The sequence below is a fragment of the Gallinula chloropus genome (assembly GCF_964237585.1).
Source record: "Gallinula chloropus genome assembly, chromosome: 3".
NCBI classification, from domain to species: domain Eukaryota; kingdom Metazoa; phylum Chordata; class Aves; order Gruiformes; family Rallidae; genus Gallinula; species Gallinula chloropus.
The window spans coordinates 109,570,090-109,587,980 of NC_140087.1; the positions used below are offsets into that span (position 1 = coordinate 109,570,090).

Below are 17,891 nucleotides of genomic sequence, written 5' to 3' on the forward strand. Positions count from 1 at the left end.
GAGACTCCACCACCTCCCTGGGCAGCCTGTCCCAGGGCGCTGTCACCCTCACTGTGAAAAAGTTCTTCCGCATGTTGGTGCGGAACTTCCTGTGCTCCAACCTGAAGCCATTGCCCCTTGTCCTGTCTCTGCAGACCACTGAAAAGAGGCTGGCTATTTCCCTCTCTCTTCCACACTTGAGATATTTATAAACATTAATCAGATCCCCTCTTAGCCTTCTTTTCTCAAGGCTGAACAGCCCCAGTTCTTTCAGATTCAGACCCATATTATCATAGGATCCTATTGTGTGTAATGTTTTTGCACATTATTTAATCAAAAGTACAGATTACAGATTAATTTTAACAATAAATTCCTACAAACATATGGAAACATCAAAATCTTCTGGTAATGCAGGATAATAAACACACAATCCCTTTGTTAAAAAACCTCAGAAAAAAAAATCAGAAATACTTTGCTTTATGATCAAAAGGCATTTGGAAATAAACACACCTATTTAATTTTTCAGAACTTGGGAAACACATAAGTAAAATACTTTGAAAGTGCATTCACAAAAGGTGTCAACAAAGGTTTAGGATGTGAGATGTGGCTTCCCAAATTGCAAAGAAAAATACTTCAAAGACTAGAACACAGAAAAGTTCAGTTTGTCCTTATGAATAAACATCACTGAGGAGAGAAATTTCAGAAAAAGTGGATGAAGAAATAAAGTATTTTTCCTATTTGTCTAAAAGGAGGAAAAAAGAGACAACAATAAATGCAAAATATTTTACTTATTGCAAAGAAAAGCTGTGGTAACAACATTGCACAATACCAAATTTTAAGATTTTGAAATTCTCAGAACTTACTCTTCATTGTGATTTTTTTTTTACTCCATATATATTTATATTTTTACATTAGTCTTACATTAGGACAAGAGTAAATTACAGAAATTAAGACAAATTGTATATAACCGGATTACTGTGTTTCATTCATACGTCAGAGAGTGCAATCTTTTCACACTTTGATCTGAAAAGGATTGTTAGATTGAATGCTTTGCTAGTGATCCAACAGAACGATATGGTCTGCACCAATAGTTTTTTTTTAACAATTAGAAATACATGAGAATTCACTGTGAGTGTGCAGTTGGTATTTTCTACACAACGTAGGTAATAACTAACTTCGTTACTTCACTGGAACAACAATTTCTCCCTTTTGTGTACGGTCTCCAGGAAAAAGGCAGACAAATGCATAAATCAAACATTTTTAGATCCAATGCTGAATAGCCTGGAGGGCAGTAGTAAAAGTCCTGAGTGCAGGGTGAGTACCTCGGTGAGACATCAGGAGGGAGCCGGCCTCCGCGCTGAACCCTGCTTCTTTAAGTTGTTTTGCTATTTCCTCCACATCCCAGCTACCTTCTCCCTGGTTAGCCAGTAAGTGGTCAACAAGGCGAGGATAGAAGGCAGTAGATACACACTTCACCACTAACTTGGCACTGAGGAGCAAGGAAAGTATTTCAGTGTCACAAGTGGAATCATCAACCTATGAAAAAAAAAATCCAAAGTAATTAAAAATTAATTAGCAGATACATCCATCAACTCAAACACGTTATGACTGTTCTAACTGCACAGCCTGACCTTGAAAGCGAGGTGAGTATTCTGTACAGATTAACTACAGGGATACACATTTTGCATACGCCAGGGTAACCAAAGGTCTGTCTTTTACAGTATCACATTAATATAAGTTTTTGACCTGGACAAAGTTGGGGAATAAGGCCTGGCTAGGATTACATGAAGAGCTTTACAGACTTTTCACAGGCCCTCAGCCTCAGTGCAGAACAGATCACAGCATCTACCCCGCTAACAAGAATGATGCCCTGAGGAAGGTCAGAGCAGAATATATCAATTTTTGGTAATTTTTATTAGTATGACTGTTATATTTCACTTATTAATATAATAGGCAACATTCTCAGACTCCAACAGGCTTTCCAGAGTTTCTGCACCCAGAGCAAAGATGAGGTTCTCAGAAGAAAACAATTTATATTTTAAAAGATTTGGAACTTGGAGCCACTAACTGTGAGACATCCTGGATGCCTTAAAAACACAAGGTTACCTGATATTCAAGGGCAAATATTCTCTTGAAAATCATGTCTATAGTTTTACAAATAGCACTACAGAATACTTTAAATTGTATTCCTGTTAATTTTTACATGCTTTTTCTAGGTTAATTGAAATGCAGTGCTGTTTTAATCAGCTTAGGTATCTTACCACTTCAAGAAAGGCAACAAAATGAAATAGATATAACAAAAAACCCGAAAACAGTCAAAGGAGGGGTAGATAATAGTCAAGTTTTCAATGACTGCACCTTATCAATTATTTGTTGCTCTATTTTGGAAGATGCCCTCTATGCAACATAAAGTCTAATTACCAAAGAAGAAAGATGGGACATGAAATACTGTAGCATGAAAAGTTGCTATACTTTATCAAGCATAAATCCTTAAATAACAGATTCTAGGTGAAGCTATTCTCCAAAAAACACTTTCTATCACTTCCAATTTATCATTAATAACACATGATAATTGCTTTCAATTTACTATTTTCACTTCGCTTTGGTGTTTGAGCAGCTTTCCAGAAAAACAGAACGGCTTTATCACATTAACCAGGAAGAAGGTTTGCTGTTTCACCCTCATGCTGCTTCTTCCATGACTTCGCTCAGATATTTTTATTTTTCTTTCTACTAAAATCTTAAAAATAAACTTAATTTCCTTCAAGTCTTCAACACTGTCATACTCAGTTACACAAATCTCCCATAGACCACAAAGCCAATGCTTTGTGTAGCAGTTCTAGGTTGTTTACTAAACAGTTCTAAGAACATCAGTGATGTCCAGTCTTTTGGCTGTCTACTCTAAGTCTTTAATTATTCAATAATTCCTCTAAATTGCCATAAGTTAATTACTGGCATGTTTTCCTGTTGAAGACAAGATGATGATTAAAAAAACTCCTAGTGTTGTTGTGCAGCACGCTAGGACATTATCCAAGCAGTTCTTGCCTTTTCTGAAATGGGAGGCTGGAGGGATGTTCTGCTCCACTTCTGAGCTCCCTGTGATCTGTTATTGACCTGTATGTAGGATGCAACTTTTCATGGGGCTTCAGTGTTTGATTTTATGAACACAAAATGCAAACAGTAATTGCAATAATGAGATTAACAGCAGATGGGAGGTCTGATTTAAATTAGGTTTTTAGGCTATTATTCAGTTAACAAAAAGTCCTACAGATCAGTGCAATTTCATAAGCCAAAAACCTACAAATTGGAGAGACACAAGTCTGAAAGTAAAAGACCTTTTTCTGGTATAAACCCAATTAAACAGCTGAGCTATACTATAGGGATGAAGATGCCTGCATGCAACACAGAAGCAGAGCAACCTGTCTGTACTCCTGCATAAATGAGATCATTGTGTCATTACACATAACAAAAGAGTGCTCAAAAAGGCTCTTGGTTGTGTCTGACAGTTCATCATTAAGCTCAAATAGTCCACTGGGTTTAAACTTATTAACATTTTCCATTTTCTGACTTCAAGGCTGTCTGAAGACCTGGTCAGAAAGAGGAAACCTTTGTAATGTAATGATCTCCAGGCAACTGGACGGAGATACAAGATGGCAACCAGACCCTGTGAGCGTCTTTCACATGGCTAAGGCCACTGTCTATTCTGCAAGTCTTTGGTCAATCTAAAATAGTCTGACGTGTGGATAGAGCACACAGAAGTCAAGGTTTAATGAGAAATCTCTAAAGAACAGGCAGCTGAGAGAGTTAGATTAGCCATTTAGTTTTGCAACTCAAGATCATGCCAATGCTTTGGGTGTCAGTTACATATGAAGAAGCAGTCATTGGTTTAAGTAAAAACAAAAGCACATGCCAAAAATTCTTACCAGCACCTAGTCAGACTGTCAATAAATGAATGTATATTTTAAAAGCCTTAATTAAGATAGCTTATACACTGAGCAGCAATGCTGAAAATATAAGATTTAAAAAAAATGAAATAAATGTAGATGTACTTTAAAACTACATTTAAAAGTAATCTTGAATTTAAACAACATGCATTAAACTAAATAACTAAAACAGTATTAAGGTAAACACAGGCAGCATATGTTTAAAAGTAAAAATATACAACAGGGAGTATGTAAAGTCTGTGCAAGAAATGACTCAGCAAAACTAGGACTGCCCAATCTAGAAAAGAGATGACGTAAAGGGTATAGAGCAGATAAGAACATCACATACAGGCACTGATTAAACACATTCCTCTCATTAAAAAAGGAATCCTGAAGTATCAAATGAATCTAGTAGGATCGAAATCAGTAAATAAAATGAAATTGTTGGGGTTTTACACAACTGAGCTCTTTGCCAAGTGGTACTGCAGAATGTAAAAGCTCATCCAAGTTTAAGGAGAAACAGGACAAAACTGAGGAAGAAAACCACCAGCAGTTACACACTACATGAATATATACAGCTGAAAATACCTGGAAGTTGGTAGAGTGCTAGCTCAGAAAAAGACCCTATACATTTGCCCTATTTCTCTGTTAGACCTGTAATTCTTCCCTTTGTCACAGCCAGGATGCTGTTCCAGGCGGACTTCTGATCCTTAGAATTTTAGCTTTTAAAAAGATATTTAGTGCAACCTTCAGTGCTATTTTTGTTTATCAAATATGATTTAACCATATTTGCTATGTTCTCTCAATTAGCACAGACAAATATATACTTCCACCATAGGTACCAATTATTATTCTACAGTCAACAGCCTCTCTAAATGGCACTGTATTTTCTTTTTCTAAATAACTCTTTTGACAAGGCTTGTAAACAAGAGAGTAAAACTCGATTAAGATAATTACTAAAATGCAACCTTACTATCCTAGCATTAAACAGCTGCTGCTTCTGGGCAGACAGCAGAGATAGGATCTTATTAATGAGTCAGTTCTGACATGCAGAGCCCTTACTATCCCAAGATCCTGAGTCTTACAACACTGGTTCCAGCAAAGTTTATCACTGATCCCTGAAACACTGTTCCAGTGATATGGGGTGCAGCTGACTGCAGTTTAAGCAAGTCTCAGAGGTGCAGATATCTTCTGCAGAAATGAATAAACAACCACTTTCCATATTGTGTGCACATGTGAATACACCATAAACCACAATAATAACAAACTTGGAGTATACAAGATAGAAAAAAATCATTATGCCTATCTAGATTTCCATACCCAGGGTGCTGAATTTTTCATTAGCATAAAGCCTGTTACTTCTGGAAGGCTTAAATGTTAGAGTATGTTTTTGTGCCCACCTCTCATTCAGCAGGAGTTGACAGTGCACAATGCCCACACACAACACACACGTACAGGTACAAGTAAAAGATCTAATGGGGATAATTACACTAAGGAGAGGAAATCCTGATTTTTTTTTAAATTATTGTTGTTATTATTATTATTGGCTTATATACCTATTCAGGTATTGGTTGAAATCTGCTTTCAAGATGTAAGCATTCAAGTGGTATCTCTGATGTCTAGCTCAGTCTTTTAGAGTGTGATGATCAATACCTTTCCCTGCTAGACACACACATATCCATCTAGAAAGCAGGAGAGAACAGAAACAGACTTGCAACAGATGCACTCATCATTTCCACTGAAGCAGCGCTACAGCACTCTGCTTCAAACAGGGCTTGTGCATTTTATCAAATGTCTCTTTAATGCACTATTTATAGATGGATCTGCATCTGCAGATGGAAAACACCTCTCAGCAAGTCTCCCCTCAACAGGTACAGGAGTGAGGACCCACTTGTACTCTGTCTCCATGAGCCTGAACTCTTTCCACACATCTTCAGGAGGATGGGTGGGTGCCTCATCCCAGCCTACCAAGTACTGCTCTTAGAGAGGGGGCATTCAAGCCCTTCCCCCAATGCCCTGCACAAAGGATCCAAACAAGAAGCAGTTGTACAACGTGTCCTCACCCCTACGCTGACTGCTGTATTTCTGAATCAGGATGGCAGTTCGTGTCTCAGTGCTGTCAGTGCATAATTAGTAAGGGTTAAGCATGCCTGCCTGAGGCTTTGCCATCAGCACACTAATGTTACAAACTGCAGATGGGCTCAAGCTTCAGGCACTCAGCTCTACCAAGGCAGTGGGTCCCCTGAGCAAGCAGAGACAGGGAGTCTGCAAGTTTTAAGAAAGCTTGTGTGTGAAATAGGTGAAGAGCAGCTTTGCCACAGGTGGCTCTTCTGATGTACTCAGAAGAGGAACTTGAGGCATACAGAAGACTTTACTGATAAATCACTGAGGCCTCCACAAAATTCATGCAGCCACGAATGCAAGTATTTTGTGGATCCCCTCTCCAAAACCAAGGACACAGCTTAAATCAGCACCCACATGGATATTGTACCTGTACTTGCTTTATCTGAAAAAAATATTAAAAATAAAAATTCCTCCTGAAGTAAGAATTTTAAGGAAGCAAGAGCAGGTCTGGTGGTATCTTTTGCCTAACTAAAGGGAAAGTCAGGGTCTGGGCAACTCTCTGTTAGCGTAATTTGTGCAGATGTCCAGAGGTTCTGGTATTAGCAATAGGCAGTATTTCACCCATAACATACATTATGAAATCCATGCATTATGAAATATAGATACTAATGGAAAGATAAGAGCTGCTACTGATGTAACAGCAGAAAAAGAACTGAACCTGCTACTTCACGAAGTATTAGATCTACTACTACTATTGGAGGTAAAAATGCTTTTCATTTTTTTCTCAAATGGAGTCCATAGCTACAGGACAAATAAGAGGAGATATTAAAAAACCCTAGAAAACTAAGCTAGAGAGAAATATTTTACCATAAGCACCATTAACCTATATGCACACAATTTAACAAGATTTCTTCTAGCAGGTAAGCCATACCAAATTAGTAGCCATAAATGGCACAAGACAGTGCAGACAACTGAAAAATACATTGCTTCACACATTCTTTATGGTTCTTTTGTACTTATTTTTCAATAAATCATGCAGCAAATGCAGTCTCTGTACTTAATTACTGAAAGTATAGTATGTAAACTGAGCTAAGGTATTATTTTAAATTAACTAAGAATATTTTCTAGTTCTAGTTTCTAATATAGCTTTGGCTGAAGAAATATTTGCAGTGATTATATTAACTCCCATTTGTTGGCTGTTTAAACAATGTTACTACCGACAGGTATAGGATATTTACTTGCCCTATCAGAAGTACAAAAATCAGTTTTAATCTTTGAGAGATAAGCAAGAGAACAGACAATGCTGAAAGCATTCTCAAAAACAATCTCTATCTTAAAGGCAAACTGTGAGCCCTATCTGTAGTAATAAGCTTATTTAAGTAAACTGTTTTTTAAAATTATTCAAATACCACACAACACAGAGGAAGAATAGTGATTTCTGTTATTCAAAAAAGACAACTGGCAGTTTATAAAAGATACACAATAAAAAGAGAGTTCTGCAATTTCGAAAGAGCTTACACAAAATCTTGGTTGTTTTATTACAGGCAAAAGCTATACAATCCCTAGTATCAGCACTTCAGCATCATCCTTAACTGTAAACATCCATAAAGCTGTCAGCAACATACAACAAATGGCAAACTAATACATCGTATCAGCAAGCAAGTGCTGTATTTTTCTCACAGCCATGTTTGTGAGCTGTGTTAGCACTATGTCAGGGAATCAATAGCTATGATTTCCCTTTGCCAGATGTTATTTGTCCTTTTCCTGTTTAATGTAAGCAGGAATGGGCTTCCTATGAAAAATTCATTAACATTTCTACATAAAGCATTAACAGTCCAAATACTGTTTTTAAAAACCAAAAAGCATGCATACAAAATTATACTGAATAAACAACACCGACATAGTTAAGCAATAGATGCACTTTTAGTACACCAGCAGCTAATGTAATCATGAGAGAACCACATAAAACAAGGAGTGAGAGATACTTTCTAAACGATGTAAGAACAGCTTTTAAAGTTAGCATGGCACTCTTCTGCACTTGGTGCTCTTGTAACACTGGCAGTGGAACATCATATTCAGGGTACTGAATAAACTCTATCCCTGATGGAATGATGTCAATAGTTATATCTTCATTGGCTTAAGACAAAACATCAGACCAAAGCTAAATGCTTTCAAAATTCTAAGTTATGCAGCACTCTTACAGAACTACGTGCTCAAATGAATACCGAATCATAGAATGGTCTGGGTTGGAAGGGACGCCAAGGATCACAGAGTTCCAAACCCCCTCAGCCACAGGCAGGGCCACCAACTTCCAGGCCTGGATCTAGACAAGGTTGCCCAGGGCCCCATCCACCCTGGCCTTGAACACCTCCAGGGACGGGGCATCCACCACCTCTCTGCGCAGCCCATTCCAGCACCTCATCACTCCCTCTGTGAAGAACTTCCCCCTAATATCTAATTAACCCTCCCCTCCTTTAGCTTTAATCCAATCCCCCTTGTCCTGCCATTGTCTACCCTTTTAAAAAGTTGATTCCCCATGTTCTTCTCAGCAGGGCTCCTCTCAAGGAGCACTTATCCCAGTTTGTATATATGTCTGAGATTCCTCAGGCTCAAGCGCAAGACCTTACACCTTTCTGTGTTGAACCTCATTAGATTCACCCAGGCCCAGCTTTCCAGCCTGTCAAAATCCCTCTGGATGGTTTCCTTTCCTTCTATTGTGTCTACCACAACACTCATCTTGGTGTCACCCACAAACTTGCTGAGGGTGCACTCAATTCCATCATCGATGTCATTGATAAAGATGTTAAAAAGCACTGTTCTCCAGACAGACCCCCGGGGGACCCTGCTTGTCACTGGCCTCCACCTGGACATAGACCCATTGACCACCACCCTTTGTCTGTGTCCTTTATGAATATCCTTACGGATACAGAAGGAAAAATTAGAAACAGTTTATCAAGCTGCCTCCTGCATAAGGCAGCCAAAAAGTATATTATTTTAAGAATCCACAGGTGTACAAAGTGCTTTATATTAGTAAGACGATAATATGGTTCCTGGCCCTAAAACTTCAATATAATGTAATCAACCTAGAGTGCAGAAAATTGAAAGCCGTAGCACACTAAGAAAGAAAGGGCCAGTTAAGAGAGCAATGCAATTAGCAGCCATTCAGCAAGTGCTACTGCACAGCACTGTGCTTTAAAAATAGTTAAATAAAATGTTTTCAGACACAAATTCCTGCTGGCAAGCTTCAGAGCTAGTCACTTACACAGCAGCTTTCATCTGTTAACAAAAAAGTCAATTTTAAAAGGTTAACAAGAACATATAGATGAGAAAGTGCATGCATATATCAGATCCCCAATTGCTTTTCTGTGACATCATCTTGCTTAAAAACAGTTACAAAACGACTTTGATTTTCAGACACAATCTAAAATGGCAGGTGGCAAAAGAAAACTATCAATACACTAAAAATAATTGACTATTGTTTTGGTGGCTAATATTTCTAAAATGAAGTTTTGCAGAAAATTCAGAAAATGTGAGGTTTATTTGTGTAACAAAAAGGTCACAGGAACAACTTTATAAAAGCCTCTGGTTCTTTGCTCATTATGCCAAACTCAACTAGGAAATACTTCAAGTTCCTGCTGGATGCTAGCTCTGACACCTGAATACAAGCAGATGTGTATTACTTCTGTCATGCTCTGTCACCTTCCATAAAAACATTTTAAATGTTCAAAAATGGGTTAAAAACACTGGTGCTTCACCTATTTTGGTAAATAAATCCTTCTGAAGGAAAACTAGCAAAATCTGAGATCAAGCCTATGCTTCTCTATCTAGCGGTTCTCTGACTGCTTTTCACCACTGTGTTCTGGAGTCCTCTTGAAGGGGCAGGAGATAAATCCTTTCTCAAGCTATCCAGTGGATGCTAAAAGAGAAAGCTTCTGGAAAACAGCGTGTAGCCTAAGAAGGAAGGAGAGCACATAAGGAGGAATAAGTGAGGAGAGAAGACTTCAGGGAAAAACTGGGAAGACCAGGATGCAGAACATCATTCCTAGGTTTGAGAACAGAGGATGGTGTGAAAGTAGGGAATAGGATTGTGGCCCCAGTTGCAACAAAGGAATGAGAAAAATTGTTGCCATTAATAAAACCAGAGCAGGAGATCTGCCCTAAAAGGCTCATGCAGAAATGGAGGAATATTTGCCTATTTTACGAGTCTCAGAAAAATGTAGTAATTTCAATTTGAATCCTATAAACCGCATTTTTAAAACTTCTGTGTTTTGTGGATGCTTATTTTAGAAAGATCCATAGAGTTCCATTCCTGTTTTATATGGGCACTTTCAATTTGAAGTAGGATATGGGAAATTTACCATCAAGTCTTATTTTATATAGAGCCCCCTAAGACAGGGTGCAGAATGTGGAAATGTTAGAGATCTGGTTTTAGTACCTAAATATTATAATTCTGGAAACATTCACCACAGTTAATTCAGTCAGAAAAAAAATTCCTTTTCATATAAACATCTGAAACAATACCTCCCCCTGCTCTTTTGTGGTAGAGTGCTATATTGTAGACCATAGCTAACATATTCCGAGAAAGTCAGGCTGTACCTGCACAAGTTCAATAAGGAACTTGGAGAAGTTTTGAAACTCACCTCGGTTTTCAGAAAAAAAGGAGAAAAACATATGAACTATAAACATATAGTGTTTTTTTCTAGGAGGCTACCTTTCATCTTTTTAGGTGTTCTTTAACTGAAAAGCAAATACACAGGGGAAAAAAAGAGCAATGTAACTTTATGTAATGATTGAAAAATATACAGTGAAGTCTTTCAGTATTCTCCAGAGGAAAAAAGACAGTATTTATTTAGGGTTTTTTCTCCAGAAACTTTGCTGCAGTATTGAATAAAACCTGCTTACAATTGCATGAAAGTCCCCAAACATACCATCTTGCATTTTAACCTTTCTAAAACAAAAGGAGTGATGTAACAGCTCTCTGCGTGCAAATGAACACACTGACAACTCTGTCAGAAACCAGCTCACTCATCTGATGTACTATTACCACTTAGAAAACCCACAAAGTGCTAGAATATGAACACAGAGGTAACAATCTAGGTTATATATCAGAAGAGTTCCCGTTCCAGCACGCTGACTTAAAATAGCACACTAGACAATTTAAAGGAAGTGCTATGAGTTTTAATCACCTCAAGTATACATAAAAGATCTTACTAGCCCCACATTAGCGCTCACTGTGGACACAATAGCTGTGGAAAAATCTTAATACTGATACAGGTCTCAAGAGTCACTGCTTACTATATGGAGATAAAATAGCTAATTTATTACCTCAAACTCTGAAAGGTGGTTAATTCAACTGCTCATACCTTAGCAACAGCTGTTATCTGCTCCAGTGCCACAGCGTGAAGATCTTGATCTTTGCTTTCTACCAGCAGTTTCAGGGATGGCAGCAGGAGGGACTGGTTAAGGAGCAGCAAACATAATTCTTTTATACACTGAAAATAAAATTCATTTGGTGAGATCTCTGGAGATGCTAACATCATCATTCACACTGAAATTTATGAAAATTCTATGTCAAGTGCAAAATGAAAACAAACTTTTAAAACAAATGAACTCCCCATTGGAAATAACTCTTCAGAAACTTGAAAGGATGGATTTTTAAAAAAATGTGGAATACAGGGTTATAAGTGCACCATTTGTTTTATTAAGACAAGGCAGTTACTGAATCACCATTACAACCCAGAGTTTTACTGAAAGAACAACAAAGCAATCACAGCTCTCTGTGGGACTAATATATTTGTGCTTACTGAAATACTGCAAAGCACAGGAAAAAACCTGACAGGCACCTGTGACATATCTGTGATTCAATCATACAATGTAAAAGTGGAACAACATAAAGAGGAAATAACAGTACGTATGGGAGTTCATCATAAAGCTTGGCTGTAAAATCTTTCCAAGTTTTGTACCATTTTTTGCACAATTAAAGCTTAGAAAATCAACTTTCCCTCACTCATGTAATTTCCCATATTTTATAATACAGCACACATACAGCACTGTAAATCTTCTGCAAGAAGAAACCAGCCAGAGAAGTAGCTTTTTTAAAAGAAAAAAAACCCCTAAACCAAAGCCCCAACAAACTTCCTGTGCATTTCCAAATCTTTACCTTGGCCTTTAGACAAAACAAACACACAAAACTTTGTACATGTAACTTGCGGGTTTTTCTTCTTCTTCCCTCAACATTGCAGTAATTTATTCATTTATACATTAAAAATTATTTCAACTAACAAATGATGTTATAAATAAAATTGTAACTTCCCTTGCCCTATTTTGTAATTTTTCACGAGTTTGGGTCATTTCCCACAAGCAGTTGTCAATGAAGACAATCAGAGACGTCCTGTGCTGCAGGAGAACTTACACTAAGTGCTCTGGATATTGTAGGACACCTTGAAAATGGTATCCAGCTCTTGTTTCACACCAACATTTGAAGAGCAATTGTTGAAGGAGCTCGTCAGCTAAATATTAATTTTGGAGAATGCAAGCCTGCAAGACTTTTTGGGTTGGTTTTTGGTTTTTTTGCATCTTTCGATGTTTAATGACAAGTTTTAACAACTTGATGACCGAAATGCAACTACATTTTTAGCAGCAGCGTGGTTTTTGTAGCTGTGACACTAAAAGTCTAAAAATTATTTGAAGATGAAGAGACATTAAATGCTTCAACTATAACATACTGCAGAGACACCTGGCTTGCTTGGCACAGGCAGCTATCTGGCTGCACGTTGCTCACTCTATTCTAAATTTATACATTCAAGAAATACTACCTAGAAGGATATATTCTACCACACTGAGCTCTGAGTCACTGAGGCAAGGCTTGTTCTTTTACCCAGACTTGTTCCTCTAAACTTTTATTCTGTACTGCTACAGATGATGTTTTCAGTGAAGAGTATGACACAGGATCAAGCAATAAGAAGATTAAATAGACATGTTAAGTTCTGCCTGATCAGTCATATGCTTATTAAACTTCTGATAATTTCATATTCCATTGTATTTCTGGGGAGTCACACTACATGTTGCCTTTTCTTGAAAAGGTGCAATGAATGCAGCTTATGTGCAGGAAAATAAATTCCACGAATCAGAACATATGTAACCTGAACAAACCAGCAATTTTACTGTACTTGCTTCTTCTGCCTGAAAGCCACTCAAAACTCAATGGGGAAGCAGTGCCACAATAAATAACCCCGAAGTATAAGAAGGCTCTCTAAAAGGACCCCAAATCAAATTTTTGGGCTGTGGGTGGAAGAAAAGGAAATGAAACAAACTGTAAAACCTAACTAGGAACCATACATCCTAAATGGAACAGGTCAGGGAGAAAAAAGATGCAGATGTTGAATCAGTTTGCCGTCTAAGTGAATTTCTTTAAAATAAAGAAAAATTAAATCCCTCAGTAAGGAAATGCAACACAGATGTCAACACTATTTTCAAAGCATTAATATTTGACTCAGATAATTTCTTTTTTTTTTTTCTTAGATGCTTCACAGTTGTACTCTAGTACTGGTTACACATTCTAATGGGATGTGTTTTAAAACAATCTGCTTTGTTCATCACAAAGGCACAGAATCACAGACTGGTTCAGATTGGAAGGGACCTCAATGCTCATCTGGTTCCCACCCCCCCTGCCATGGGCAGGGACACCCTCCATTAGCTCAAGGTGCCCAAAGCCCCATCCAGCCTGGCTTTGAACACTGCAAGGGATGGGGCAGCCACAGCTTCTCTGGGCAGCCTGTGCCAGGGCCTCACCACCCTAACAGGGAAGGATTTCTTCCTTATATATAATCTAAATCTACTCTCTGGTAGTTTAAACCCATTATCCCTTGTCCTATCACTACACTTCCTGATAAACACTCCCTATCCATCTTTCCTGTAGACTTCTTCAGGTACTGGAAGGCTGCAATAAGGTCTCCCTAGAGCCTTCTCTTCTCCAGGCTGAACAAACCCAACTCTCTCAGCCTGTCTTGATAGGAGAGGTGCTCCAACCTACTGATCATCAAGGTCCTCCTCTGGACTCCATGTCCAAGAAAACACATGTTTAACTATCCAATTAACTTGTTATTATCTTACACTAGCAGATTATGTCATTAGATTTTGGGTAAGGACCAGACAGATGAGTTGTACCTGCAAAAAGTTCTGTAGTTAAGAATAAGGCAGTCATTACAGCACATCTTATGTTTAGCAATATTTTGAAAATGCGACCTGCAAATTTGTCCAAGGCAGCAGGGAAATGAGGTGTAAGATAGCATGGTCCGGAGAGGTCACCATCCTTTTTTCCACAGGAAGTGACAGGACAACTTGCCAAGCAGATTGTCCAAATAGCACCAATACCTCCTTGTATCTCTGCCACAAATGACTGCACTGCTGCTCTGGACAGCAATCAGATATCCAACCCTGGGCAGCAAGCCACCACTCACAGTGCTTCTCAGAGCAACACATGGGGCTTTCTTTTCTACAATAAGCACTTGAAAGCATTTGAGTGTCCATCTGCCTGCAGTGAGAGGGGACATAAGGTTACTTGTAGAAGAACAAGGGATGCCCTCCATCAAAATCTGGATTACTATGATTTAGCTGAAACTTTTGTAAGATTAACTTTTGTTTTCTATCTAGCGATGCAGCTATCGATGGTTCACTGTAACACCAGTGAGGCATACAAAATGAATTTCATACAAGTCTGTTTTGGGTCCAGTATTATTCAGTATTTTCATGGATGGTTTGAAGGACTGGATAATGAGTACAAACAGCACTGTCTGGAGAGGCTTAAAGTAGACTGAAGGGCAGCATTTAAATTCAAAATTATCCGAACAAAATGATCAGCGACAACTGTGAATAAAGGAAAACATACAATGTAACATCATATATAAAACCCAGGAACAAATAGCTACAAAAAACAGAAAAAAAGGAGACCACTGCCTGCTATGTTATTCTAGGAGATAAACACCTTACTGCCACTAGGACCCCAGGGCGATTGCAAATAAGGGACTAGATGCATTCTCCCACCGAGGTGTTTATGTTCCCTGACACATGACCCACAGGTTGACAGAAAAACATGAGATATTCAAGGGAGTCACACTTTAACACTTAGCTGGGAGCAGGAGGATATCCCCCCTTCTGAAGAGATTAATCAGGTGATGCAGATGTCAGACAGTCCAAACAAACACACACGTGCATTCCAAGCAAGTAAAACAATGCTTATTTCAACTAAGAGGAATGGAAAAATCTACCACAGAATAATACAAAAAAACACACACCTCACATACCCACAGAGATACAAAGATTAAAGCTATACAACTCCCCCAAAACATTTTAAAAGAACTGGGCTGCAAAAAAACTAGAAAGACCAGCAGGAGGTGGAATAAAAGAAGAGAGAAACCTTTCTGATCCAAAGAAACAGTTTTTCTAACTTCTAGACCACCCTGACTTGAAGTGAAAATGTTCTTTCCATCACAACCTCTGGACTTCAGAGCTGGAAATGTTATTTGTGGTGAATGTATTCATCTCTCAGTTTTTAGAATACCATCATTCTAGGTCTGTCTTCTTAATCAGCGTATTTACTGAAATGTGAAGCCATCTAAACAGGTTAATTGCCAGTAATCAGATTTTCATCTTACTCAGCCATGCAATCTCAGCTCTCTAATCTGTGCACTTAAGTACCATAACCGTGCATACCAATAAGTCACTTAAATTTATCCCAGTCATTCTGCATCGTCTCAAGTAGAGATTTAAAGCAATATAGCTTGTGTTTGTCACTAACTGTACAATTACACATTGCAGTGCAGTTCCTATTGCTGTACGATACTCTAGTCACAAAAAAATTATTTTACATTAGTAAAGCTATTTGATGCTTGAGGAGCAGAGTATCTTCATACTATGTATATTCACACCTACAACAAGGGCTCTTCCAATACACGGTACCTCTAACCAAAGCTGCCAATGAATACCAAAACTGTGTGTAAATAAGGATTTGTTACAGAATTCAAGAACAATTTTACTCAATTAAGAGAACTGAGCAAACCATAACCCATTCTTGGCCAGAATTCTTGGAAAACTGGCTAATATACAACAGTCACCTTCGGTGGGATGTGTCTTCCTGTGTCTTACTCCTGTGCATGAGTAAGATCATGAGTTTATAAGCTATGATGTGCATTCAACACCTTGTAAAGAAAAGCTACATGTATTTACACCAGTTCCAGGGATAGGGAGATCTGCCTTCCACTAACATTTCTGGTGGAATGGATGAAATAATAAATGTGTTTATCATTTCAGTTTCTGGAATCATGTTTTACATACATTTTTGAACTTGACTTAAATCAGTCTGTTGGACCATTAAAAAACAAAACAAAACAAAACCAATCCACAATCTGCCCATCTGTATTTTAAACCAAAAATGTTGGTTCTATTCTGCTTCTAGTCTTAACATCATCTGTTTTCTATAAAAGACTGTGACTGCATGAAGATGATTATAAGGGATTAATCAGGCTACTAAAAATATGCATATGACTAAAGTTGTGTGAAGTTTTTTTAGGCATTTCTCAAATCTGTCTTCATTAGAACACAATGTTTACGTACAAAATGCTTCAGTAATTTATACTTAAGAGATGCTTGCATTGAAGTATGCATACACAGTTAAGCAAGACAGAACATCATGATTATTACAAAGCAATTAGGGGGTTGTTGTTTTTTTTCTCACCAACACATTTTTCAGATTCTTCACTGAATCTTTATGCATTTATTAGTGAGAAAAATACTGATTATTTAATTAACAGTTTTTGTCACACTTAACATCAATGACAATGCACTATAAAAGACCATCTATACATACTTCAAATAATAATTTATACTGGAACAGACCTCTATAGGTCAGCTAGCTCAACTAGCCACCACCCAAAGCTAGCCCAACAAGATCAAATTGCCCACGATGCAATCCAGTCAAGTTTTGAACACCTCCAAGGACAGAAACTCCATGTCTCTTCTAGGTATTTACCTATTCAAATGTTTCACCACTTTAGTGGTAAAAAATGTTTCCCTTATATGCAATGAGAGTTTCTGGTGGGTTGGAGTGTTTTTCTGCTTGAGGGCAGGAAGGCTCTACAGAGGGATCTGGACAGGCTGGATCAATGGGCTGAGGTCAGTTTATGATGTTCAACAAAGGTCAGTGCTGGGTCCTGCACTTGGGCCACAACCACCCCATACAATGACACAGGCTTGAGGAAGAGCAGGTGGAAAGCCGCTCAGTGGAAAAGAACCTGGTCAAATGGAATATCAGGAACAGTGTGGCCAGCAGGACTAGGGCAGCGATTGTCCCCCTGTACACAGCACAGGTGAGGCTGCACTTTGATTACTCAGTTCAGTTTTGGGCTCCTCAGTACGGAAAATACATTGAAGTGCTGGATCGTGTCCAGAGAAGGATAATGAAGCTGGTCTAGGGTCTAGAGCACAAGACTGAAGAGGAGAGGCTGAGGGAACTGGGGTTGTTTAGTCTGGAGAAAAGGAGGCTGAGGAGAGACCTCAATACTCTCTACAACTCCCTGAAAGGAGGTTGCAGTGAGGTGGACACTGGTCTCTTCTCTGAAATAGCAAGTGATTGGAGGAGAGGAAATGGCCACAAGTAGCACAAGAGGATGTTTAGATTGGATATTGGATATGAGTGAGAACATTGTCACTGAAAAGTTTATCAAGCAGTGGAACAGGATACCCAGGGAAGCCTGTTCCACCATCCCTGGAGGCACTGAAAAGACATGTAGATGTGGTGCTTAGGAACACAGCTTAGTGGTTGGGCTTGGTAGTGTTATGTTTATGGTAGGACTTGATGATCTTAAAAGTCTTTTCCAACCAAAATGATTTTATGATTATATGATTCTAACTTGTCTCCACTGCTTCTTGTTA

At 38.3% G+C, this 17,891-nt stretch overlaps 1 protein-coding gene across 1 annotated transcript in view; it reads right to left on the minus strand.

Annotated features, from left to right (window-relative positions):
- Positions 1–753: 753 nt before the first annotated feature.
- The window catches only part of NBAS (NBAS subunit of NRZ tethering complex), a gene marked incomplete at its 5' end in the record, with an annotated part of 176,103 nt that continues 158,965 nt past the window's right edge, over positions 754–17,891 (minus strand). The window contains 2 exons of the mRNA XM_084262245.1: positions 754–1,515; positions 11,327–11,455. Of these exons, the coding sequence (XP_084118371.1) occupies positions 1,240–1,515; positions 11,327–11,455 (405 nt within the window). The 3' untranslated portion in view covers positions 754–1,239. The remainder of the gene's footprint in view (positions 1,516–11,326; positions 11,456–17,891) is intronic.